This window comes from Dreissena polymorpha, chromosome 5 (assembly GCF_020536995.1).
Source record: "Dreissena polymorpha isolate Duluth1 chromosome 5, UMN_Dpol_1.0, whole genome shotgun sequence".
Classification (NCBI taxonomy): Eukaryota; Metazoa; Mollusca; class Bivalvia; order Myida; family Dreissenidae; genus Dreissena; species Dreissena polymorpha.
The window spans coordinates 33,424,188-33,450,426 of record NC_068359.1 but is presented as its reverse complement, the minus strand read 5'-3'; the positions used below and the strand labels follow the sequence as shown (position 1 = coordinate 33,450,426).

The following is a 26,239-nucleotide window of genomic DNA, read 5'->3' as shown; positions in this document are numbered from 1 at the left end:
AGTGCTCAAATATTTAAACCAGCTTAGTTCTAATAAAGCAAAAGGTTTAGACGGTATGCCCTCACGTTTTGTGAAAGATGGGGCTTCGATTATTTCTCAACCTCTCACTCATGTTATTAATCTATCTCTTATACAGGGTGTTGTTCGAGAGGATCTCAAGTCTGCTAGGGTTGTTCCTATTTTTAAGAAAAGTGATAAAACGCCGTTGGTAATTACTGTTAAGTCTCTAATTTGAGTATTATATCTAAAATATATGAAAATGTTGTATATGACCAGGTTGAGTCATACTTCAAGGTTAACAAATTGTTGTATAAATTTCAGTCTGGTTTCAGAAGTGGTTTGTCAACGGACTCCTGTCTCATTCATCTGACTGATTATATCAGGTTGGAAATGGATAAAGGTAATCTCGTAGGAATGATTCTTCTAGACCTCCAAAAGGCCTTCGACACTGTTAATCACTCTATACTTCTCATGAAATTAAGTGCAGCAGGTCTTGGTGATGATATCTTAAGGTTGTTCAAATCATACCTTTCAGATAGACATCAACTTGTTGACACGGTACAGCCCCAATATCACGTGGAGTTCCACAAGGGTCAATTCTAGGTCCCCTGCTCTTTCTAATCTATGTAAATGATATGTCTGCTGTGGTTAAAAATAAGCTCCTCCTATATGCAGATGACTCAGGTATTCTCGTGTCTGGTAAGTGTAAAACTGATATTGAAGGGTTATTGAAAGAGGATTTACATCTGGTTAGTCAGTGGTTGGTTGATAATAAGTTGTCACTGCATTTAGGTAAGACGGAGTCTATTCTTTTTGGTTCTATGGCATACAATCGGGTCAAACCCTTCTCTCGATATTTCTTGTAATGGTACCATAATTAAATCTACATCTTCAGTCAAATGCCTAGGGGCTACATTGGATCAAACTTTGTCCTTTGAAACCATGGCTCGTTCAGTCATTCAGAAGGCCAACTCCAGGTTAAGATATCTATATAGGAAGAAACAATATCACATCCAGCAAACCAAGAAACTTCTTGTCATGTCTTTGATCTAATGTTATTTTGATTATTCTTGCTCTATTTTGTACCATAGCCTCACCAAATTGTTACAAAATAAGCTCCAAACCACCCAGAATAAGTTATTGCGGTTTGTCTTTGGTCTCGATGCAAGGGCACGTATCGGGCCAGAACACTTTCGATCGCTCAACTGGCTACCAGTTAATAAACGTGAAGACTAGATTGTTCTTGGCCATGTGTTTAAGATTAAAAATGGTTTGGCCCCTGACTATATGGGAGAACATTTTATTCTGCAAGCCTCATTAAACATTATAGTATTGATTTATTTAAATCGTAAATTTACTTTCAATAAAGTTACATTTTTAATACAATCTACATTTTTTGGGTTGGTATTTAAAATTATTATTTTTTAAAAGATCATGCCCCTAAATTCTTAACTGTAGGTATTGCATTAATGAAACAATTAAAAATTAATCACCAGTTTGCAAATATATGCCCCATGATGAAAGCCAATAATAGGTGTCATTAACACTTCATTGTAGGTATACCTCTATAAAGATCCATTGTACCGAAACCTCCATATAAATACAATTTACCGAACTTGATATTTACTGAAACCCATTGTACCTGTCGATACTATACCGTAACCTTAAACATGCTGTAGTAAATGCACTGTAACACTCTCTGTAAGACGCCGTAACATTTGCATTCATCTCGTAACACTTACATGCGGTAAATTTTGAGACAGATCTTGATAAGATTGATTCAATACTCTTTCTTGCTCACGTTTGTTTGCATTTTCTTCTGTTTAATGTCAGACTTTGAATTATATTCCCATGATTTTATGAGTTGTCTATACGGGTCTGTAAAACTTCCATTTTTTCGATAACATAGAAATAGATTACATGGCAAGCTATGATAGAGGAGAGCAATATCCGTATTTAAATAAACATTGGCTTACACATACAAAAACTATTCAAAATTACCGTTATTTACCATTTATTTTAACAAAGTCCCGTATCGTCAACAAACTGTGGAAAGACTCCGTAACCGTTGTAGTTATGACGCCTTATCGCGTTGTCGTACAGACGCACCTCTCATTGTAACGTAGTTCAGCGGGAGTGGTGTTTGAACAATACAAAATACTCGTATTGCAAGACGAACAAAACATGAAACTAGCGTAATTCAGACGTAAATGACGGATAGTTGGCAAGTAGATAGTTACACGGTCTCTCATTTAGAAAAAGGATATGGGGTTCCCACTTTAAATACATGTATCTCCATAACTCTTTTTATCCGATATAAACTCGAATAAAAGTATAAAAGGGTGCATAATATATTATATAAATATATGTATTATATATGTATATATGTATTAGTGTATGAATTTTAAACTGTATTCTAAAATATATTGTAAATCATACTGTAACGTTTACATTATCAATTTATATGTATACGTTTCCTAATCAATATGTACGAAATAAAATGAATACCAGTAATCGGTTGACACTAACGAAAAACCTCAACACACAATGCTATTGAAAGGTTATTGCACTTCTTCGTTTTGTAATTATGCCTGAGTTAAGTGTGAGGCTTTTCATGCTTTTCAATCGGTTTAGGTCCCCAATTTGTTTTAACGTTGTCTTTTCCTAAGCGGTAACTTAAGTACGAAATGTAAACATTGAGATTTTTTTTGTCTATAATGAATAGTTTGATGGTGAGTGATAATTTCGCGTATTGAATACACTATCGACTGACAAAATTCGATAATCTACCAAATATAATTTGTGTGCGAAAAGAGAACCGTACTTAGGTCGTTGAAACTCGACACTATTTCTTTACAATTCTTAAAATTTGATCTGAATTCGTGTGCTTACAACTACCGGCAAGTAGAACTCAGGAAAATAATCGATAAGCTATTAGCTATTAAGTAACCGGTCATGAAAAAGTGTATTGGTATACTTCAGGTTGAATATAACAAGTTAACATACGCTTAAGTGTCATTGAAACTATGTGCTGTATTCGATATTTCGATTTAAATGCTTGGTTAATAGTGTGGAGATCAGGTGAATCACGGTTAAATTGAGGCATTCTTGTGTTCGGTGTAGTATTGAATCAATTTTAAATGTAGGTTTGCATATGAAGACGTTTTAAACGTGTGTTAGCAGTGAAACTAGGGGTAAGATTTACGCTTTTATATTTATGTTAGTGATATATGCTATGTATCTTTCATTTAACTTTTGATATTTTGTTGATGAATTGTATGTGACCTCTGTGCATACAAACCAATATTTTCTGCTGTATTACTTGAACTAAGATCAAATACGAGTCCCCCAAAGTCAACATATTTCGAAGCATGTTGTACTCACTTTATCTTACTTCGTACAGACAACTCGTTTTGCATTCACAAAGGCAGGTCGCATGCTGACCGCGTATGTTTCAGTATAAGGTCAGTAGTTTGTCATAATGTTAGTAGTGTAGGTTTGGAAAACTAAATCAAGGCACCGGACATGACGGAAAAGACGCGCGATTATTTGAATTATTTATTTAAATACTATGTTAATAATTTGGTATGTTTGACTATATAGATTATTAATGTATTGTATTTGTTTTTAGAGAATCGTCAGCGAATACATATCCCCCAATTACCTTGAGTCGAGCGGTTAAGGAAACAACTAAAACAATTTCTGAATTTATCAAACAATGCCGCAATAAACGTTATACCTTTAAAGAGATTTATTTAATTCCCGTTCAACCAACGTCAAAATTGATTATTTACAGCGTGTTTATAACGCAAAGCCGATAATTCCATACACACCCGCAAATGACATACACTACGCGCGTTGTTTACGTTGAGTCGAGAGGTCACATCTGAAAAGCGAGAGTACTCGATTGCAATCGGCAGGAGGTCAACAAAACTTCGACTCACTGAACAAATTTAGAGAAACTGAAAGATTTATTAATTTTTTTGCATATCTTCTATTTACCATTTAACAAATTTCTGTTTTATCTGTCGATCTTCTTTTGAGCAACAATGACACGAAAAAGTGCTCAAGAGTTGAAAAAGAAATAACGTTCGCAATTTCTTCAAATAAAATGTTGGCATATTTATGCTTCTCTTAAAAGATTTGATAAAATTATCATCCAATCGGGACAGGGCTTACCCACTGAACGTGTGTATATCGTCATGTAACATATTTTCGCGATGTGCGTTCACAGATTGTTACATGCAAAATTTTCTGGGAATCTAGAACAAATTAAAGAATTTCCATTCAAATAAATTAAATACATGAATTTGTTGTGTTTAAACCAGGGCAGTGGTCTGCAATTTATGTGCCAGTTTAATGACGAGTACCGAAAAAATGCAAGAAATAGGCATACATTTGGATTATTTTAGTTGAAGTAAGATTTTTAAATACAATAAATCTGCTTTTTCCTTATATTAGTCGTGTTTGTGATTATTTTCAAGCGTAGTAATATTAGTAAAAGAAAATACTCGGAGCGCATGCGTGTGACGTCATCACGAGAGCCGCGTTATTACTGTAAACATAGATATCGACTTTGGGTCATGCTCGACTCAAAGTGATTGGAGGATATAATAAGGACGCATATCTCGTGTCTTCGTTTTGAACGGCCAACTCTTAACAATTTATTTCAAGACAAGTTATAATATAATAGTCCTCTAGTCAGAGGGGGCAAGAGCAGTAAATCAGTATAGCCTCTTTTCCTGTATATTCGGCCACTTAAGAGTGAAATTGACTTTTTCTACTGTATGAAAAGATTTTCATCACAAGTGAGACATTTAATTAAACATTTTATATCTTCCCCACAAAAGTATGGCAAAATAATTAACAACGCAGGTATTTCCTTAGTAACAGGCCAATTCTATGTGGGCACCCTAGCAACCCTGATTTGTTGGTACCTTTCCTATCAATCTGTTCAGTCATCATTTTTTATAGGAAAACATAAAACTTTTTAAGTAATTTGGATATAAATCAGTAAATAAATATTCTTATAGACTAATAAACACAAACATGCTGTTATAACGTGAATATTTTCAGAATTATTGGTATTTACACAGCATGGGTAGCCGATTTTACTTAATTTTTACCTAAATTTAATTTTTGCCCCAAAAAATCAAAATTCACATGTTTTTAACCAAAATACAACATCCATGTTATATATTTTTTTAAATAAGCATAACTTACTTAAGGTTTATCAGAAATATGTCATAATTACCAAAATAAGGGGGTGGATGAATCTTTAGGAATGGATGAAACAATAGGGAAGAAGGATATTATTCTTGTTTTATTTGGCTAGTATTTACTAGCAAACCTTAGCTGTTAACAAGAGAGTATAATCGCATAGTTTAATTAACAAAACTGTTGTGATTAGTTGCTTTATATTATTTGTTTTTTCAACGTCTTTTTCGCTTGCAGTTTATTTCAGTCAAATGTTTTGCATACACAGTGATAACAATTGAAACTCATTCAGAAGTTTTTAGATTGACTGTTAATCGATTTATTCTTCTATAACAATTTTGTAACATTATTGTTACATAAAATACAGTAAAGTGGAGTTGATAATATCATTCATTTTGTATCATTGGTTTGTAATTACTATACTTCACGATTGAGGGACACCATAATGCACCTTTTTAGTCCTGCTATGCTATTATTTAAATGCTGTAACATCTCTGAATAGTAGATTGAGTTACCATTTACGTTTCGGACAAGTAGCTTTGTCGTCAAGAAATGTGAATCATCTGGCACTAGTCCGACTGGACAGATGGATTACTTACGCAGTTTAACTTACAGAACAATTAAACACCACCCTGTTGATCTTATCTATTGTTATGTATAGGAAAAAAAAGCTATTTATGCTATATATATGTGTACATTACTGGCCAATACGTTCTTTATATCAGTACTTTCGATGTTAAAACTGTTGTAAACAACTTTTAAGGAGCATCTTATTGCTACGTATATTAATGTTTGAATATACACGAATACATAGAGAATAACAGGATAATTCAAGATTGTTTACCTCAAGCGGTTACAGACCATGATCGTGTCTGGCATTTATCTTTTGCTTTATCCTGATCATTCTTGATTGATCGTATGGTATACGGAATAAATGATCATTTTGCTATCAAATCTATCGAAACCGATTGCTTTTGTTTTGTGCCAAAACACCACTGTATTACGGTCGTTGAAATTTGACACCATTTCTTTACAAGTATTTCAATGTGCTGTGGATTCAATTACCGAACAATAGAAATCAATACACATCACCAAGCTTTTAGACTTAAAGTACAAAACATGCAATATAGTATTGTTTAAATTTGGTTTGAATAAAACAAGTCAACTTAATGCTAATTATAATTGACGTTGTTTGATATATTGAAATATTGATTTAAACCAAGCGGTTAGTATTGCGGTAATTACGTGAACCAAGGGTTTACAAATAGACATTTTTGTGTTCGTTGTCTTATTGAATCAACGCGTATATTGGTAGATATCTGAAGAAGTTTTAAAATAATTTTTGAAGTGAAGCAGAGGTAAGCTGTATTTCTATATTATTGTTTGTTATGTATTCTACCTATCTAAAATTCATCCGCAAATTATACTTTAACGTTCTTAATCTTAAATTAAAATTGAAACGAAAGTGGAAATGGTAAATAACAAGGAATACATTCGTATAGTTTTTATTGATATTGCATATACATATAAAGTTAACACTTGATCATACAAGCCAATATTTTCTCATGTATTAATTTAGATCACACACTTATCCCCCATAGTCAACACATTTTGTATCTTGTGCTGCTCACTTGATCTTACTTCGTTTAGAATAATGTTTTTTTCCATGACTTTGACAGGTGACATGCTGACCGCACATTTAGTTTTAAATTTGGTCAACAGAGTGTCATTACGTTAGTAGGAAAGGTTAGTAACATTGAATGACCGCACGGCGATGTGCAAGGTAATACAATACAGTTAACAAAATACAGAGAATGTGACGCATAACGTTCATGCTGAATACATATACTACGACACATTCAAACACAGCGTCCTTTTATTATACCGATCGTGGTCAGCAAGAAGCCGCGCAACTAATATTTGTTTTATTCGCTATTTTGCTGCGTTTGCTTATTTCTCGTGTGTAAGTGTGCTCTCAACTTTTTGATTTCTTCTGTTGAGTTTCATATTTTTTGCTTATGTAAAACATTAACGCGTTCAAAAATTAAATTAAATCGACAGCTTGGCGTAGACCTGTTTTTAACGGTAAGTGGGTTTCTTGTATGATCCACGAAGTCAAATGGGAGATTAATGCATGTACACTGCGTTTACTATTAACGTATATTCAACTAATTAGTTTAAATCATTCACATGATTAGGCAGTAAATATTCATTTAAACTGTCCCATCAACCGAATATGTAATATGTATTTCTAATTTTAGACCATGAGGAATACCTCGTTAGCGTGTTTTGTTTTAGATTAAACATACGCGAGTTAATAGAAGTTGAGGTAAATGTTTTGTATGACAGTTGAAAGGTTGCAGACCGGTTGAAATTTGGATGAATACATTTTTGTATATTGTTCTGTGTTCTAATACATCCATAAAAATACGCATAGTTATTAAAAACCTTATCGGAGATATAAAGCTTTGTTGCATCGCATATTCGTTTGAACTCGATGTTGGTGTTGAACAACAAATTACGTGAGGAGCTATTGTGCTAAACACCAAAGTGCGTACTCCTAGAGAAAAAGTACAGACAATAAAACCGGAATTGTAGCAGTATATCATAATGCTCATCTTCCGTAATACATTAATTTTATTATTTCCTCCCTGAGCACCACCATCAGTACCATTAGCAAGAGGTAACATCACCATCATCATCCTTGTCATCTTTATAATATAATCATCATCATCGGCTTCGTTATCATCGTCATTTTTAACTTACCACGAATCTTTCTTCGATGCATAGTTTTGAACAAAATGTAGTTTGAAAATAAAAAAGTGAATATATAGCTTTAACACATTAAGAATATTTATGTTAAATATATACAAACACATTCTTTTGTAATGAAAATTATTTAACTTCAGATATGGAATTTTGAAAACAGTCGCGCACAACTTATTATTTATCGTTAACTCTTTGAGGCTGTTTAATGTTTAATGATTTACTAATTTGATGTTGACATTAAAGTATAGTGAATATTTAAGAAGTTCTCTATGTACTTAAATTTACCCTGCGAGTTGAAGAACACAAACGTATGTTGTCCACTGTGTCAGTTACAGATTGTTGCTTCATCACACACACGGCAAATCAGCTCATATAACATAATCCTCTTTTTTCAATGTTTCATTTGTTAACAGTTGGTGTAAACGGATAAACTATATATGACGAACAAACAAACACGCGACATATTCTCCATTGAAATTACCCTACAAAGTATAAATTTTATAACGAAAAGTGCAACTACAAGAACGCCGAAACAAACTGATTTGTCAAACTGGTTTGATATGGATTGACTACATCTAAACTCCGTAAGAGAACCATGCGTTTTCTTTTGCTCTTTTGTTAATTGTGTCCTTCATCCCCGGTTGAAAAACATATACGGTATTTTCCAATTCCGCGTAGGTAATCATGTTTAGCGTTTTCGTTCATATTGGTTTTGTAGAACGTGTATAATTACATTGTATGCATAGAAATGAATATAACATTATATTGAAACTATATTGTAGCTTGCTGCATGTATTCGATTATTATAAGATCAATTGCGCGATAACTAGCTTTGTGAATGCTGTTTTTACGCCGAATTTGATTGTTGCCATATTTACAACTTTCAGAATCTTAATTTTTCTGCATCATACTTTTATCAATAAATACTTGAACAACCTGGAAAACTAGGGGGATGGCATTGTATTTTGTGACTTTGTATAATTATCACTCTTAACATACTATTATGATATAAATTTATCTGCTCTCTTGTGTCTCGCATTTAACTGCAGCTCTGTATAGATGGCTGATGAAAGCATCCCGCGTGATGTACCAGGAGGGGTCCCTAGACAGGGCAGTGTGTCCAGCAGTCACGTTCAGGTAAGATCAATTTAAGTGCGTTTTTATTAAATTGTAATGATTCTAAATTATATTGATATATGAACACAGACTGTGATTTAATACATTACACTAACTATTAGTAAGCTTATTGCATCACATCATGAAAGTATATTCAATTTCTTTTGTTGGAAATTTCAACTACTTACACGCATCACTTATGCTTTGAGTTTTGTTTTTAACACACCCTTACGCTGATATATTGTTGAAAAAAATATGCATGATGCATACAATGATGTATACATGTTTTATGTCAGGTCAGTTGACGTTTATATTTGTAAATATTTGGGGATTCGTCGTATTACTCGTGACAAATTTCTAGACAAATGTCGGTAATATTAAATCAGATTTAACAAAACAAACCTTTTGATACCAATACGTATTAAATTTAAGGCACACATTTCAACGCACAATCGAAAAATGTAGTTTACACATATTAAGATTAAGTGTTAATGACGTCATGATAAACACGTAAAACGTCATACAGTCGTTTTGAAGTATATCAAGCTCTGCACTAATGAACACCGACTTGGCAAGCCTCGCCGTTATTAACCAGGTTTTCCGAAGGAAAAAACTGGTTATTAGATTGGCGAATGCGGGCGGGCTGGCGGGCTGGCTGGCTGGCTGGCGGGCTGGCGGGCTGGCGGAATAAGCTTGTCCGGGCCATAACTATGTCGTTCATTGTCAGATTTTAAAATCATTTGGCACATTTGTTCACCATCATTGGACGGTGTGTCGCGCGAAATAATTACGTCGATATCTCCAAGGTCAAGGTCACACTTTGAGTTCAAAGGTCAAAAATGGCCATAAATGAGCTTGTCTGAGCCATAACTATGTCGTTCATCGTCAGATTTTAAAATCATTTGGCACATTTGTTCACCATCATTGGACGGTGTGTCGCGCGAAATAATTACGTCGATATCTCCAAGGTCAAGGTCACACTTTGAGTTCAAAGGTCAAAAATGGCCATAAATGAGCTTGTCCTGGCCATAACTATGTCATTCATTGTGAGATTTTAAAATCATTTGGCACAATTGTTCACCATCATGGGACGGTGTGTCCCACGAAAGAATCACGTCAATATCTCCAATGTCAAGGTCGCCACGACTAAAAATAGATTTAAAAAAAAAAAAAAAACTTACAAAGGGGGTTAATTTTTTTTGGTCATTTCAAAAGTTCAGTTTGAGTTTTCTCCCTTTATCAGATTTTTTTTTCACAATGAAAACCTGGTTTTGTGACAATTTTGTCCCTTGTTTTATTGTATGCTTTACCTACCGGGGTAATGTTTTACAAAAGAATGCGGCAATAACCTCTGTACACCACTTTGCATATATTAAATTGCCACATATTTCAGTTTCAAGGAGAACTTGCCTCTGCAGAGACATGTACAGTGATGAATTTTCTGGGCTATGGACCTTACATCCGACAGGCACGGAGAGACGCCTACAAAGAGTGTGGAAGGCTATTAACTGCTCAAAGTCGTGATGGGTCAACGTGGATCATCGCGGGTAGCAAGGCTGAGGGTCTTACAAGCTACCTTGAGAGCGATAGAGACTATATTAGTGTTGTAAAAGGTGTCATCTGTTTAGAAGAAGGTGTTGATTCAAGTACCATTCCTGGGGAGACAAACATATTGAGATCATGCAGTCGTTTGAGTTACCCCGGACATTGTCGATTGCTACTAGAGAGATTCGGTACAACGGCCTCTATTCAATTCACCGAAGCCTTGTGTGATGATGGATATGGTCGCCTCTTTTTGAGCAGTGACTTATATGTTAATGCGTGTTCGGACGTTAAACATACGGAAGACGTAGTAGTACACGAGCGTGCGGGACCGTCCACGCCTAGTACACTTGCAAAAGATTTGCACACAGATTTAGTGCATGCACTACATTTTTACTGTCCCGGCATCGTAACAAGATGGGCGACACGACATCGCAACTGGCCAACACCTAACGTTGTCCAGGAGGTTGTATCACTTGGGGCACTTGTAACTCCCGTTGGAATGAAAGGCAGTGATTATGAACATGTTGAATGGAGGATGTGTTTTAACACAGCCGAAAGCGTACTGGTACAAAATCTTAACGACACCCAAGTGAAACTGTATGTTTTATTAAAAATGGTAAAAAAAGATGTATTAAAACCACGTAAGAAAGAGTTTACATCGTTCACGATGAAAAACATTGTATTATGGATAGCAGAAAATAACCAACAGTTATTGTTTCATGAAAGAAGCCTGATTCATTGGCTGCATGAAGGATTGGATGCGCTAAGAGTTGCTATAGATAAGAGAGAGCTGCCCTATTACATAATTCCAGAGCGCAATCTGATGGCAGCCTGTGATCTGGATAATGAACAGCAGCGTGCTTGGATAGCGACAATTAATGAACTGATTGAAGAAGGTCCAAGAATCATATTGAGACTTCCGAAAATACGACGAGCTATTATCGCTCATCCTGAGCCACTACGATGGCACAGCGGGATGAAAATAGAGATGGAGATGCTGGAGCTGATAAAAATGTACAGAGCTGCCTTGGGCGTGGATATGGAGACAGATATTATTTATCAGGTAGCAAAACGACGTCAGCATGAGATTGCGAGTGAGGTTAACCTAGAATGGATTATGGACTGGAGATCCACGGGGGATCTAGTAATTGATCTAAATTATGCATATACTAGTCTGTTGATGTAAAGCGAAAATATTGACAATTTGACTTGCAAATTTAACACTAATAAATAGGCGAGTTTCCGTCTGTAGCGATAGATCGTGGGCCCGTCGGACATGTCCGACAAAAATGTCAAAAGGCCGGAGTTGACCTTTAAGATCGTCGGACTAAATGACTATCAAATAAATTTATCCCTCTTGACCTTTTCACAAATAAATTATTTTGCGTTACCAATTCCAATGACCTGGGTATCTCCGATAATGTTTCTCCAAAGTTCGTAACATACGTTAGTGCACTACACTGCATAATCAATAAATTGAGATAATGATTTTAAAGGTGAACTTTACCGGTCAGCCAATGAGTAAGTGTATGCAAAAGAACGAGTTGATAATGCTCTTTCAATGTGTAAATGTGTATTCATATCTAGGCAAACATCACACTTTGTTGATATACAATGTATACTTACTAGTGTCCATTAATAGAGGAGGTATGCACATTGATATATAGATGTTTCATTTTCTTACTAGGGCTTAGGTAAAAGTGGACGTAAACAAGAAATTGTGAACATTATTTTCTCTGTGTTGATATTACATATATGGATGTTCTTGTTTCCTATTAATTAATAAGTCAGGTGGAATGTTTAATTGTTTTATAACCATGGATTACACTGGACTGTCGTTGCAAAATATCCGTATAAACTTGTAACAGTGTTTTAGTATTCCCCATTGTACAAAAACAGACAAAATGTATATTTGATACTGATTTAAAACTTTGCTACCAATTTCCGATAAAAGAATGTGCATGGCCTTCCATGGCCTAATAATTCACCGCGTTAATGTACGATTTGTAACCCAGTGAGCATAACGTACATGTGGATGCTTAATATGTATCTCGATAATCCTTGATAGTATGTTCGTAAAGGTATTTAGTCTATATGTCTGCTTTATTATATTTCAACCTGTAATGCTAATGTCGCAGTATGATTTCATTATTGTAAGTGCTGCATGTATTGTTAAAACTATTATATTAGTTTAGTTTTTGTTGAAACTATGTGCAAAACAATAATGTTTTCGTTGTTCATGATACGTATTTAATACCTTTAGGTATCTGTCTAGGAAATGCGCAACATCATGCGAACATAACATGGGTCTTATGATTTATAACGCCAACGTATCTTCTGACAAGCATGTGCATTAGTGCCGTTTGTTCAGGAGCTACCCTGTCCGCTACTAAGACCGCAAAACCTTTACGGCGGATACCGTATCTTGTGACAAGAGTGCACCACGGAGATAAGCTAGCCATATGGCATTGAACCTATGTTTGCATGAATCCGACCATATTTTGTTTCATTAAATAACAAACGTGGTGCAGTTATTGCGTACTTGTTAGATTGTCTTATGCAAATTTGCGTTTAATTTACTGCTACAGTTAGTCTCGATTTGATTGTTACGCATTTTATTTGACATGTATTCGTTCGTTAGATTGCACATTTTTTCATAACTCATCATTAGTATGTATGTCTTTTTCGTGAGGTTTTGTTTTATTTCAATTTAGTGAAAAGCTACAAGTTGTACCCTAAAGAAGATATCTTTGTCATTGTGCATTGTTTGCCGATTTTGTCAAGTTTTACACCTTACCTCAAGGGAAACAAAAGTTGCGTGTATCGCGTGTCTGTTTGACGGCAAATTTGGTTTAGGTGTTTATGATTAAAGGGTGGAGTTTTCAATACTTTCAGGTGAAACCAACACTATGATGTCAAATTGTTTGCAAATATGCGTCGACGCACTCAACATGATTTAGTTTATTTAACACAATTTAATTGCACATTTTACAGTTCGCAATTATACTTGTATTATTGAATGTATGAATGTGTTACATTAAACGTTTTTTCATCATGAGACATTAATCCAATAAGTACAATTTATATGCAGCTCTTTATTTGCTCTTTTACCATGTAGTCGACAATACATATGTTCACTCGCAATAATTTTAATTGATCTCATTAAGTGCAAGAAAAAGATTTAATAAAGTTAATCACCATACCGTTTATTAATATTGTATTGATAAACCGATTCGCGTAAAATTGATTTATACAGTCGGAAAGTTAAAGAGCAATAAAAATCCGTCGCATAACCCATGGTAAGGCATGTCATCGTAATCATAATTATATAAAACTGAGTATGTTATGACGAAATTACATAGACATTGTAAAAACATTCCTCATAAACAATCTTCATCCGCAGCACATACCGTAGAAAAACAAAGTTCGTGTTAAGTGTAAGAGATGTATTTATTGGTTTCGGAAGTTTATTTTTGGATTCTAACTTTTTGTATAGTATTATAAACAGCTTCATGCATTTGATATTTTTTCTTTTATATAGTTGTAAAAACTCAGACATGTTAAACAGACGCAAATGAGAGTGATAACAATGTGCAACTAATTGATAAATACACATGAATTTGCATTATTTTTTGTTAGTTGTTTATGCCTTTTTGTGTAGAGTAATTTTGAGGAAGCGTTCTATATCAAAAACGTATAATTCATGCGTATTGTTCGTCTTTACACTATACTTATAGAATTAGTTAAGGTGTTGAGTATTACCTGAATGCATGCACGGCGTTCCAATAGGAACATTATGTTGCGGTTATGAGCATGCCTTGACGCGTATACTTGACATAGGCCTATTCTAGCCTTTGATTATGCAAACCGTTTCTACAACTGTAACTTTGGAATTTAACCAAGATTGTTCTTGTGAAAGCTAATGTTTCGCGTTCACATCATTACGTTATCTCCCTCAACAAAAGATTGACATGATACATCAAAAATTGACAAGTGAACATTCTTCGTCGTATGCACACTCAAGTCGTTAGAACTCCTTTTATAATGGTAATGTAATGAATGTGCTGTCCAGTTGCAATTATACGTCGAATTGCTGAAATGAGGAAGTCATTTAAATATGTATAATCAGTTGCTTAGTATGGCTATACCTTTAAGCAAGTTGAGCGTAACGACACGTCTGTTTTTATGTCAGAGTGGTAAATTATGAATAATTAAGCATCACGACATAAGTTTTCATGTCGAATGAGATCCTATGTGTATAAATGTCGCCTAGACATAGTATTCATGGTAATACAGAATTTCGAATACTAAAATGCTGAAATCCTTTTACAATGGATGCTTTAGTGCATTTAAACCATATGGTAGAAATAAGCGAATACAAAATATAATCACTGTAATGCAATTAAGTGATGTTTTGTAAATGTTATATCGTTCTTGCAAACAGGCCTACTAGTACCATAAGGGTATTGAAACATTATACAATGCCCATGATTTCTGAGGTGCAGTAGTATGTGCAATAAGCCATCTTTTCTTGATTACTTTGTACTGTGCTTCTTGTTGTAATATGAATTTTAACTCAATACGTTTTACAAACATAGTATATGATTACCAAGTTCTCTTTATATTTACAACTTTATCTTCATACAATTCCTGAAAAAAGACAAATTTACTAATGTAAGGAAATATAATGAGTCTTTATTCGCTGAAAACTATTTAGTTTTGTAAGAAAAACATTTAATTATGTTCATGTTCGAAAACTCAAGGTGTTAATGGGTTATAAGCAAGGCTGTAAAATTATAGTACAAGCGTTGTAAACTAACTTGTTTTACTCTTGAAGATTCACTAGCTAATAACCTAGAAGTTGAATAGAAATATATCTTCACAATGACACAATTGTTTTATACATACGCGTGTTATTTGCTACATTGGTCAGTTAAATGTCATTTCAAACGTTTTGCAAAGTATTGTTATATTTATTTACAGGAATAAATACATATCTGCAATTTCACAATGACAAATATTACCCACAGACGCGCTGTAATTATTCAATCGTTTAAGACTGCAATTCACTTAAAAGAATGATACACATAAAGTGTTCACTCCCGCTGAACTACGTTACAATGAGAGGTGCGTCTGTACGACAACGCGATACGGCGTCATAACTACAACGGTTACAGCGTCTTGACAGTTATAGTATAGACATACACACGCGTTTACAAAAGTAATTTCTTTGTTTAAACTTATACGTGAAACGGGATATGGCATTTATTTTCATGTATTAATGTTTCTTTACTCGCTTCTTAAGCTATCGAGACATTTTCTAGCGTGAAATCATGATAAAAGAAATAAGTTCAAGCTCAAAACAAAGAAAATCCAATGAATTCGTTGTTTCTAGCTTGCAGTTTCTGTCACGATGATTATTTTCAATGCTTTGTATCAAGTTCACTCTTTTACAAGCATGTGATAACCATGTGTATGCTATAATTGGTGATTTCTATGCGATTTTGCAAAAAAGTTGTAGCATGTCAACTCCGTGTACATGTTACGGTATCTGCTCTTACGACTAAGACATGTTACGGTGTCTTCTGTACAGCGTTACAGCGCCTGCGGGAAGTCAAATTTACAACCTTGGATATTTCGTTCCACGATTGTTGCATTTTGGACGTGCGTCTGTAAATGTATATATGTATAAAAATAAAATAAAATAATAAAAACTGACTGATATTATTAAAATGTTTCTTCAATGTTATATATTGCATGTTGTAAATTATGTAAATGTATATAAGTATGAATAAATATTTAATGAAAACAGTACAAATATCACGAGTTTATTTTCTTTCAGGCACACTTTTTAAAAAGTGCGTTCCTTCAATTTAGTAAACTGAGTAAATCATTAACATAAAAACTCAGTTACTAATTACCTCAATTACTGTAAAGAATGTACAGGAATGTAGAAACTATTTCGCGCATCTGAAGTGAGGAATTCAATAACATAGTAAGGTCATTTAAAAGCAAGAATTCATTTGGGTAATATTTATTTGTATTTCTTTTTTTAATCAATCAGTAATGCAATTTTTAAAGATTTGGTACATTTATTTTTAGATAAAATAATAGTAAAAATATTTAATTAAATACTGAATTAATCTTAAAATCGCAAAGTCATTAATATTTGTTTACGCTTTTTTGTATAAATCAGTACAACAATATTTTACAAGACTTTAAAACATTTGTTAATAGCATTAAACTAAATTAATGATCTTCTGTTAATTCAGTCTTAAAATCAACATTTATTATTGCTATTATTTTTAAATAAATGCACCAAATCATTAAACATTATAGTATTGATTTATTTTAAATCGTAAATTTACTTTCAATAAAGTTACATTTTTAATACAATCTATATTTTTTGGGTTGGTACCTAAAATTATTATTTTTAAAAAGTTCATGCCCCTAAATTCTTTACTGTAGGTATTGCATTAATGAATCAATTAAAAATTAATCACCAGTTTGCAAATATATGCCCCATGATGAAAGCCAATAATAGGTGTCATTAACACTTCATTGTAGGTATACCTCTATAAAGATCCATTTTACCGAAACCTCCATATAAATACAATTTACCGAACTTGATATTTACTGAAACCCATTGTACCTGTCGATACTATACCGTAACCTTAAACATGCTGTAGTAAATGCACTGTAACACTCTCTGTAAGACGCCGTAACATTTGCATTCATCTCGTAACACTTACATGCAGTAAATTTTGAGACAGATCTTGATAAGATTGATTCAATACTCTTTCTTGCTTACGTTTGTTTGCATTTTCTTCTGTTTAATGTCAGACTTTGAATTATATTCTCATGATTTTATGAGTTGTCTATACAGGTCTGTAAAACTTCCATTTTTTCGATAACATAGAAATAGATTACATGGCAAGCTATGATAGAGGAGAGCATTATCCGTATTTAAATAAACATTGGCTTACACATACAAAAACTATTCAAAATTACCGTTATTTACCATTTATTTTAACAAAGTTCCGTATCGTCAACACACTGTGGAAAGACTCCGTAACCGTTGTAGTTATGACGCCGTATCGCGTTGTCGTACAGACGCACCTCTCATTGTAACGTAGTTCAGCGGGAGTGGTGTTTGAACAAAACAAAATACTCGTATTGCAAGACGAACAAAACATGAAACTAGCGTAATTCAGACGTAAATACGAATCCCCCAAAGTCAACATATTTCGAAGCATGTTGTACTCACTTTATCTTACTTCGTACAGACAACTCGTTTTGCACTCACAAAGCCAATTCGCATGCTGACCGCGTATTTTTCAGTATAAGGTCAGTAGTTTGTCATAATGTTAGTAGTATAGGTTAGGAAAACTAAATCAAGGCACCGGACATGACGGAAAAGACGTCGTAATAAAATTAATTGAAGGTAACCTTTTTCCTGAAATTACGTTGAATCTAAAGAAAGAATGGTACGCGGTAAGATACACATCTTCGTACCGACCGATAATGTATTGTTCGGGGACAACACGAAGCCGTTTTAATAACCTGATTTGTATGAGCTTGTGTAATATTGCTCTGGACTTATGCTTTTTCCTGTTCGGTTAAAAACTTTCTCCTGTTCGGTTATAAACTTTCTGTAAATTTGAAACATTAAATAATTCTATATTTTAAATGATATCGACAGATTATCGTAACAGCGGTTTTTGTGGGTAACTAGAGGTTTTTATGATCTAGTTATTTTAGTGGTATAATAATGCATGCATATAGTGTTTATTCTTGAAGGATATTCAAATAATTTATGTCTTAACATTCACACGAATATTTGGTAATTATTTGTTGGCAATCTCCCATACTCAGAATATCAGAATATGTAATATGCACTTCTAATATAAGATCATATCGAATAGCTGTTGAGTGTTTAACACAAACGCGTTGAATGAAGTTGGGTAAATGCTATGTTTGAGGACACTTACGATCGGTTGAAGAGGAGAACATTACGTTTTGGGTTTATCATAACGTGTTCTAATAAATATATTTAGATTAAATTTATGAGAAATTTAAGACTGTGTTGCAGCTTATATTTGTCTTAAAACAACGGTGGTTTTTAAATATCACATTGTGGTTATCACTATTTTGAAAAATGTCAAATTGAGTATTCATTGGAATCTGTGAATCTTTAGTATCATTCATGTGTTTACTTTTGACTTATCACACACTATGTATATATATATATATATATATATATATATATATATGTATGGTATCAATATTAATGTTACGGAATAATTGTATCTTAAGAAATTCATTGTAAAACGTTGGCCCATTACTTTTTTTTATCTGTTATTTTTTCCAGTGTTGTCAATCAATTTGATTCATAGCCGCCAACTACTATAGTGAAGTTCTTGTGCCTTGTCTTTGTACTGTTCTAATACAAATTTATTTTATTTACAAAAAATCCAAATGACATTTATGTGTATCAATAAATAACATAAATTAAAAAACCCCATAGAAACAGTCACAAGATATCAAGACTACTGAAAGTTACACGGGGGTTAAACAAATTAGAACATGTATAAAATATGATCTTAACGATTTCGTCAATAAAACGGAATGTGTGTTTAGTCGTAAACGATGATATTGATCTCGATACATAAACAATGGTCGTAAAACAATATGGAAATATGGTAAAGATATTTTTCCGTGTAATTTGAAGCATTGCAGTATAAAGTTCGACAGGTGAATCACCCGTTTTTAACCAGGTTTTCCGAAGGAAAAGACAGGTTATTAGATTGGCGAATGCGGGCGGGCTGGCTGGCTGGCTGGCGGGCTGGCGGGCTGGCGGGCGGGCGGAACAAGCTTGTCCGGGCCATAACTTTGTCGTTCATTGTGAGATTTTAAAATCATTTGGCACATTTGTTAACCATCATTAGACGGTGTGTCGCGCGAAAAAATTACGTCAATATATCCAAGGTCAAGGTCACACTTTGAGTTCAAAGGTAAAAAATAACCATAAATGAGCTTGTCTGGGCTATAACTATGTCATTCATTATGAGATTTTAAAATCATTTGGCACATTTGTTCACCATCCTGGGACGGTGTGTCGCACGAAAGAATCACGTCAATATCTCCAATGTCAAGGTCGCCACGACTAAAAATAGATTTATTTTAAAACAACCTTACAAAGGGGGTTAATTTTGTTTGTTCATTTCAAAAGTTCAGTTAGAGTTGTCTCCCTTTATCAGATTTTTTTTCACAATGAAAACCTGGTTTTGTGACAATTTTGTCCCTTGTATTTGATTTTGCTAGCAATATCAAATTATCAGGAAGTTTATGAAACTTTAATGTCATATTCGCATTAGCGACGATCTACAACAAACCTCAAACCTAAAATTATTGTATGGTCCGCTTATAATAATTGATATCTATATATAACTAAAACAAACCTTCACTACTCATTTCATTTATTCAAAATTGTCCTAATCAAATAACAACATGCTCGGGTGTTGAAATACGTTAATTCTCGACACTAACGTTGTATTAAATAAATAGGATATGTCATAATGGTTGGGAAACGGTCATACCCATTCATCCTGGAATTATGTATTAATGATTAATTTAATACATTTTCAAATTACTGCCTTATAGAACCCTTTGTGCATTTATCGTGTCAGGCAATTTTAATAGAAAAATGTTGAATAGCCTGTATTATATGCTACACATAATGAAAAGTTTCCAATGCAGTCCGCAAATTCAATTTAGGGAGGACTTTTTCCGCCTTAAGTGGATTTTTAACCAGGTTTTCCGAAGGAAAAAACTGGTTATTAGATTGGCGAATGCGGGCGGGCTGGCGGGCTGGCGGGCTGGCTGGCGGGCTGGCGGGCTGGCTGGCGGGCTGGCGGGCTGGCGGGCGGGCGGAACAAGCTTGTCCGGGCCATAACTATGTCGTTCATTGTCAGATTTTAAAATCATTTGGCACATTTGTTCACCATCATTGGACGGTGTGTCGCGCGAAATAATTACGTCGATATCTCCAAGGTCAAGGTCACACTTTGAGTTCAAAGGTCAAAAATGGCCATAAATGAGCTTGTCCTGGCCATAACTATGTCATTCATTGTGAGATTTTAAAATCATTTGGCACATTTGTTCACCATCATGGGACGGTGTGTCGCACGAAAGAATCACGTCAATATCTCCAATGTCAAGGTCGCCACGACTAAAAATAGATTAAAAAAAAAAAAAACTTACTAAGGGGGTTAATTTTGTTTGTTCATTTCAAAAGTTCAGTTTGAGTTTTCTCCCTTTATCAGATTTTTTTTCACAATGAAAACCTGGTTTTGTGACAATTTTGTCCCTTGTTGTTTTATAGAAGTAGTTACTTAATATAAATATACTCCAAGCAGAAAGAGTCGACCCTTACTATAAGGTTTGCTCCTGCAGACTTAACACGGTCAAACGCATTTAGTAAATCCTCTCAACGCATCCCGTTTGTACTTAAAAACGAGCACGCTGAATAGTCTTTATTTTAAACACTTGAACTAGTGAGTGCTATGTGTCGGAATATTAGGACTTACATAATATATTTCCCCAAAAATGCCAACAGTCAAATATATGTTCTTCGAATGCGCGAACACGCATTATTGTGTACGTATTAACTTAAAAATACCATACAGTTATGGATAAGTGCCCGACTGAATCACCTTCAGCTTAGTGAAAGTTGCAGTTATATCTTTGTTAGAGACCACTGCAAGTAAGAGACAAACATGTATTAAAGGGGCCTTTTCACAGATTTTGGCATTTTTTTTAACTTATTCATTAAATGCTTTATATTGATAAATGTAAACATTGGATCGTAAAAGCTCCAGTAAAAAATCAAGAAAAAATTTAAAAAAAGGAAAAGAACATTGCCCGGAGCAGGTTTCGAACCAGTGACCCCTGGAGTCCTGCCAGAGTCCTGAAGTAAAAACGCTTTAGCCTACTGAGCTATTCCGCCGAGTACACATTTTTGTCGTATTTTATACCTTATATAAGCAATTTTCGTAGTTTCACAAAATTTAACGACAAAAACAGAACTCTCCAAATTATTCAATCGTTTTGCGTTGCAACGCTTTATAATTTTTTGGTTTTAAAATCGTCAAAAGATGCATATAATGGCTATATTAGATCATGGTAAATGTTCAGTATTACTGTTTCCTCACAAATATCATAACTAAAACGAAAATTTGCGAATCTGAAACAACTTTTTTCAATTTTGTCAATTTACCAAAGCGTGAAAAGATCCCTTTAAGGGAACTTTGAGGTGTTCTTAGAACTTAGGAATCTTCGAATCAGTTTACCCTGGTTACCATCTCAAATTTCAATTTAAGTTTTTCCTTAATATTGACTTAAAGCTATGTGTTTTCTACCTGCTTGTCTTTTCATGCTTCCATTTTTACTTTTGTACTATTTTTGCGACGAATAAGCGAAGCTGTTTTAATATGAAATTTATGCGGTATTTTTCAATTTCGCGTAATTAATTATTTTGCTCTATTTTGACTTATACGTCGTTTCAACTTATGAACACAATGATTGACTTACTTTCCTGCATCTTTTATTCTTTGGCGTCTGCAGCAAGGCAATCGAAACAGATTCTAGGTAAGCAATCAGCCATATCAGCAAACGTCCCGTGAAAGACACTCCCTGGCTCAACAAGGAACGCTCTATTCGCTTGGCTACAGAGACGGTATTGTACTTCATGTCATTTTATTTTACATATTATTATTATAAAATAATTGCGTTCGTCTACATAACGAATACATTAACAACGGACTGATAAATAAATGCATAACATACTTATGCAGTCAATGATAAAATACATTATGCCATTTTGCCAGATTGCCACCTATTAAATCACGATGTTCCACAAGAATACATGTTTACTATTGATTTATAATAATGCACGTGTTTCAGATATAACGCAGTTGGCAACGAGTACATTAAAACGCATTTCGCACTTTTAAATAAAATATTACCTACATGTCAACACGAACTGTGTGGTATAATTACGATACTTCGCTTATTTCATTCCTCGTTATTTCAAGTATGTTGGTGGGGCAAGCATGCCCACACAAATCTGTATATATTTTAAATGGACTTGTTCGAAGATTTGGCAATTATTTGAAGTTTGTTATGCTTTTTATTGATGAAGTTCAATGCATAACTTAAGAGCTTCAGTATAAAACAATTATACAATCAAGAAAGCAAAAAAATAATCCATACATTGGTTCAGACCACTGACCCTTGCAATAAAGTCTAGCGCGTTAACCACTCTGCCATCCCTGCTGCTAGCTGTATTTACATATTTTATATATTATATAAGCATATTTTTAATATCACACAATATAATGATGACAGCAGTAGCATGCATGCAAATCATTTCATCGTTTCCTATTTGTAACGCTTTATAATTAACAGATTTTTAAAATGTCAATGGATATATAAGACATGGTAAATGTTAAGTATTACTATTCCTTGTAAACAAATAACTACAACGACAATTTGAAAATCTGGCTTTTCAATAGTGTAAATTGATCAAACTGCGAACATGTTAATAAATGTATTATCGTATTTGTAATATATATTTCATGTAAAGCAACTGCATTTGCGTCACATTATTTTGCATAACACGTATCGGTATCACTAATATGTTCTACTGTGTCTCGTATCTAACTGCAGTCCTGTTTAAATGGCTGATGGAGGCAACAGACGTAATGCAACTGGAGAAGTCCCAATTCAGTTTGTCCAGCCGTCACGCTCTGGTAAGCTGGTACGTCGAGTTTAGTTTGTTTCCATTAACAATAATTAATTGTTTCGATATATAAACACAGATTTTTATTTAATATATAGCTCTTAGGACTAGTTCGTTTATTTCATCATAAATTGTCAATATATTCAAATCCTTGTGCGGACATTGGATAACCTCTATTCCACATACTTATAAATTCATTAATATTTTATTAATATACTCATGCGCTAATATTTACTTGATAGTTGATACGATGGTCTCTCTTATATTTATGTATATCAGGTAAGTGGGCGTTTATATCAGTCAATGTTTGGAGGTACGTTGTATTGGTTGTGACCAAGATTGAGGTCATATTCGATAATACCGAATCAAATTCAACAATAAAACCCCTTTACTATCAAGATGTATTATATTTAAGGCACGACAAGCAATTCAAACAACGAAAATATATGAAGATCGAGTGCTCATTACAATGTAATTAATGCATAAAAAGACATACAAGTACTACATATTCATCCCCCCATACAAATAAAGCATCGTAAGCGATTATATGTTATGTTGTTCTTTATAAATGTGGGCATGTCTGTAAGATAGAGAAGCAGGTACACTCCTATCGTGTTCTCATATATTAGGCTCGTTACAAAAAAAACACTACTTGTCAAGACTTGCAGTTATTTTATTGTTATATTTATCTTATGTATTACAATAGAATGAGGGAGTACCATAGTGTTCGCTTCATATCACTTCGCATATATTTAATAGCGACACATTTCAGCTTCAATATGAACATGCCGCTAAAGAGACATGTACTTTGATGGATTGGCTGGGCTATGGGCCTCACATCCGACAGGCACGGAGTGAAGCCTACAAGGTACATGATAGGCTGTTGACTGCACTGTCAGGTGGAAGTGCAACGTGGATCACTACGGGAAGCAAGGCTGAGGGTCTGACCTGCTACCTGGAGAGTGATAGAGACATTATTTGTGTTAATAATAATTTAATTTGTATAGAAGAGGGTGTTGATTCAAGTAACATTCTTAAGGAGACAACCATATTGAGAGCATGCAGTCGTATAAGTTACCCCGGACATTATATATTGCTACTACAGAGATACGGTACAACCATTCCCAAACGTGTTGACAATGCCTTGTGCGATGATGGATATGGTCGAACATTCTTGAGTAGTGACTTATATGTTAATGAGTGTTTGAACATTAAACCTACGGAAGGACAGGAAACACACGAGCGTGCTGGACCGTCAACGCCTAGTACATTTTATGGTGGAGCATTGCACACAGATATAGTACATGCACTACATTTGTACTGTCCTAGCATCCTAACAAGATGGGCTGCAAGACCTCGAAACTGGCCAACACCTGACATTGTTCAGGAGGTTGTTTCCGTTGGAGCAGTCGTTACTCCTGTTGGATTGAAAGGCAGTGATTATGAACATGTTGAATGGAGACTATGTTTCAACGCCGGAGAAAACGTGCTGGTTAACAATCTTACCGACACCATGGTGAAAGTATACGTTTTATTAAAAATGGTGAAACAAGATGTATTAAAACCACGCAAGAAAGAGGTTACATCGTTTACAGTGAAAAACATTGTATTATGGATAGCAGAAAATAACCCGCAGTCATTGTTACATGAAAGAAGTCTGTTACACTGGCTGCATGAAGGATTATATGCTCTAAGAGTTGCTATAGATACGAAAGAGCTGCCCTATTACATGATTCCAGAGCGCAATCTGATGGCAGCCTGTGCTCTGGAGCATGAGCAGAAGCTTTCTTGGATAGCTACTATTAATGATATGATAGAAGAAGGACCAATAATGATATTGAGACTACCGCAGATACGACGAGCCCTTATCGCTCACACTGAACCACTACGATGGTACAGCGGGAGAAAAATAGAGATGGAGATGCTGGTGCTGATATGCATGAACAGAATCACACTCGGCATGGATGAAGAGACGGATGTTATTGTACAGGCAGCAATAACACGTTCGGCGGATATTAGGAAGGAGGTTAGACATAGGATGATTATGGAAGGGAGACGAGAAAATAATCTACCTGATTTTTATCAAAGTATGTTGTCGTAAAACGATAACATTGAGCAATAACCTTTTTACTTGCAACTGTTACTTACTTGAAACACCAACGTTTATGTTTGCATTGTAACCCAATGAGCATACGGTTGATGTGGAAGCCGTTTAATCTGTATGTCGCTATAAAAGAGGGATGCATTCGTTTGTTTTGTTTTTACTTATAAGTTTAACGTATATTTGTGAACATTTCATCGATACTATTTAACTATGTTCTCTAGAGGTTTTTTTTTCACAGATTTTTGCATGTATTGAAGTTTGTCTTTAAATACCTTATATTGATAAATGTAAACATTGGCTCTAAAAGCTCCAGTAAATAAACAACAGGAATAACATTAAAGAAAGAAAAACAGCAACCCTCAACGGGGCTCGAACCACTGACCCCTGGAGTAAAATGCTATCGCTTAGACCACTCGGACATCCGTGCTTCTAGAATGAGTAGTGTATTTATACTTTATAAAAGTAACTCTCGAAATTATTAAATCGTTTCACGTTGCAACGCTTTATAATTTTCAGGTTTTTAAATCGTCAAAAGATGCAAATAATATATATTTAAGAGTATGTTAATTGTTCAGTATTACTGTATCCTCACAAATACCATAACTGCAACGAACATTTGCGAATCTGAAAAAAATTATTTTAATTTTGTCAATTTACCAAAACGTGAAAAGGCCCCTTTAATGTTA

General features: G+C 34.3%; 2 protein-coding genes across 2 annotated transcripts; both read left to right on the top strand.

Moving 5' to 3' along the window:
- The first annotated feature begins 2,812 nt into the window (after window positions 1-2,812).
- On the top strand, window positions 2,813-14,345 carry LOC127881288 (uncharacterized). The gene is made up of 3 exons (XM_052429040.1): window positions 2,813-3,194; window positions 9,036-9,123; window positions 10,496-14,345. The coding sequence occupies exons 2-3, from the start codon at window positions 9,046-9,048 to the stop codon at window positions 11,831-11,833; spliced, it is 1,416 nt and encodes a 471-aa protein (XP_052285000.1). The 5' UTR covers window positions 2,813-3,194; window positions 9,036-9,045; the 3' UTR covers window positions 11,834-14,345.
- Window positions 14,346-23,349: 9,004 nt separating this feature from the next.
- LOC127881290 (uncharacterized) lies at window positions 23,350-25,700 on the top strand. Its single transcript, XM_052429042.1, has 2 exons — window positions 23,350-23,459; window positions 24,222-25,700. The coding sequence occupies exons 1-2, from the start codon at window positions 23,394-23,396 to the stop codon at window positions 25,548-25,550; spliced, it is 1,395 nt and encodes a 464-aa protein (XP_052285002.1). The 5' UTR covers window positions 23,350-23,393; the 3' UTR covers window positions 25,551-25,700.
- Window positions 25,701-26,239: the final 539 nt, after the last annotated feature.

Coding starts and splice junctions, on each gene's coding strand:
- LOC127881288 (XM_052429040.1), top strand. CDS start 9,046: ATGGCTGATGAAAGCATCCCGCGTGATGTACCAGGAGGGGTCCCTAGA. Junction 9,124..10,495: donor TGTCCAGCAGTCACGTTCAG/GTAAGATCAATT, acceptor CACATATTTCAG/TTTCAAGGAGAACTTGCCTC.
- LOC127881290 (XM_052429042.1), top strand. CDS start 23,394: ATGGAGGCAACAGACGTAATGCAACTGGAGAAGTCCCAATTCAGTTTG. Junction 23,460..24,221: donor TGTCCAGCCGTCACGCTCTG/GTAAGCTGGTAC, acceptor GACACATTTCAG/CTTCAATATGAACATGCCGC.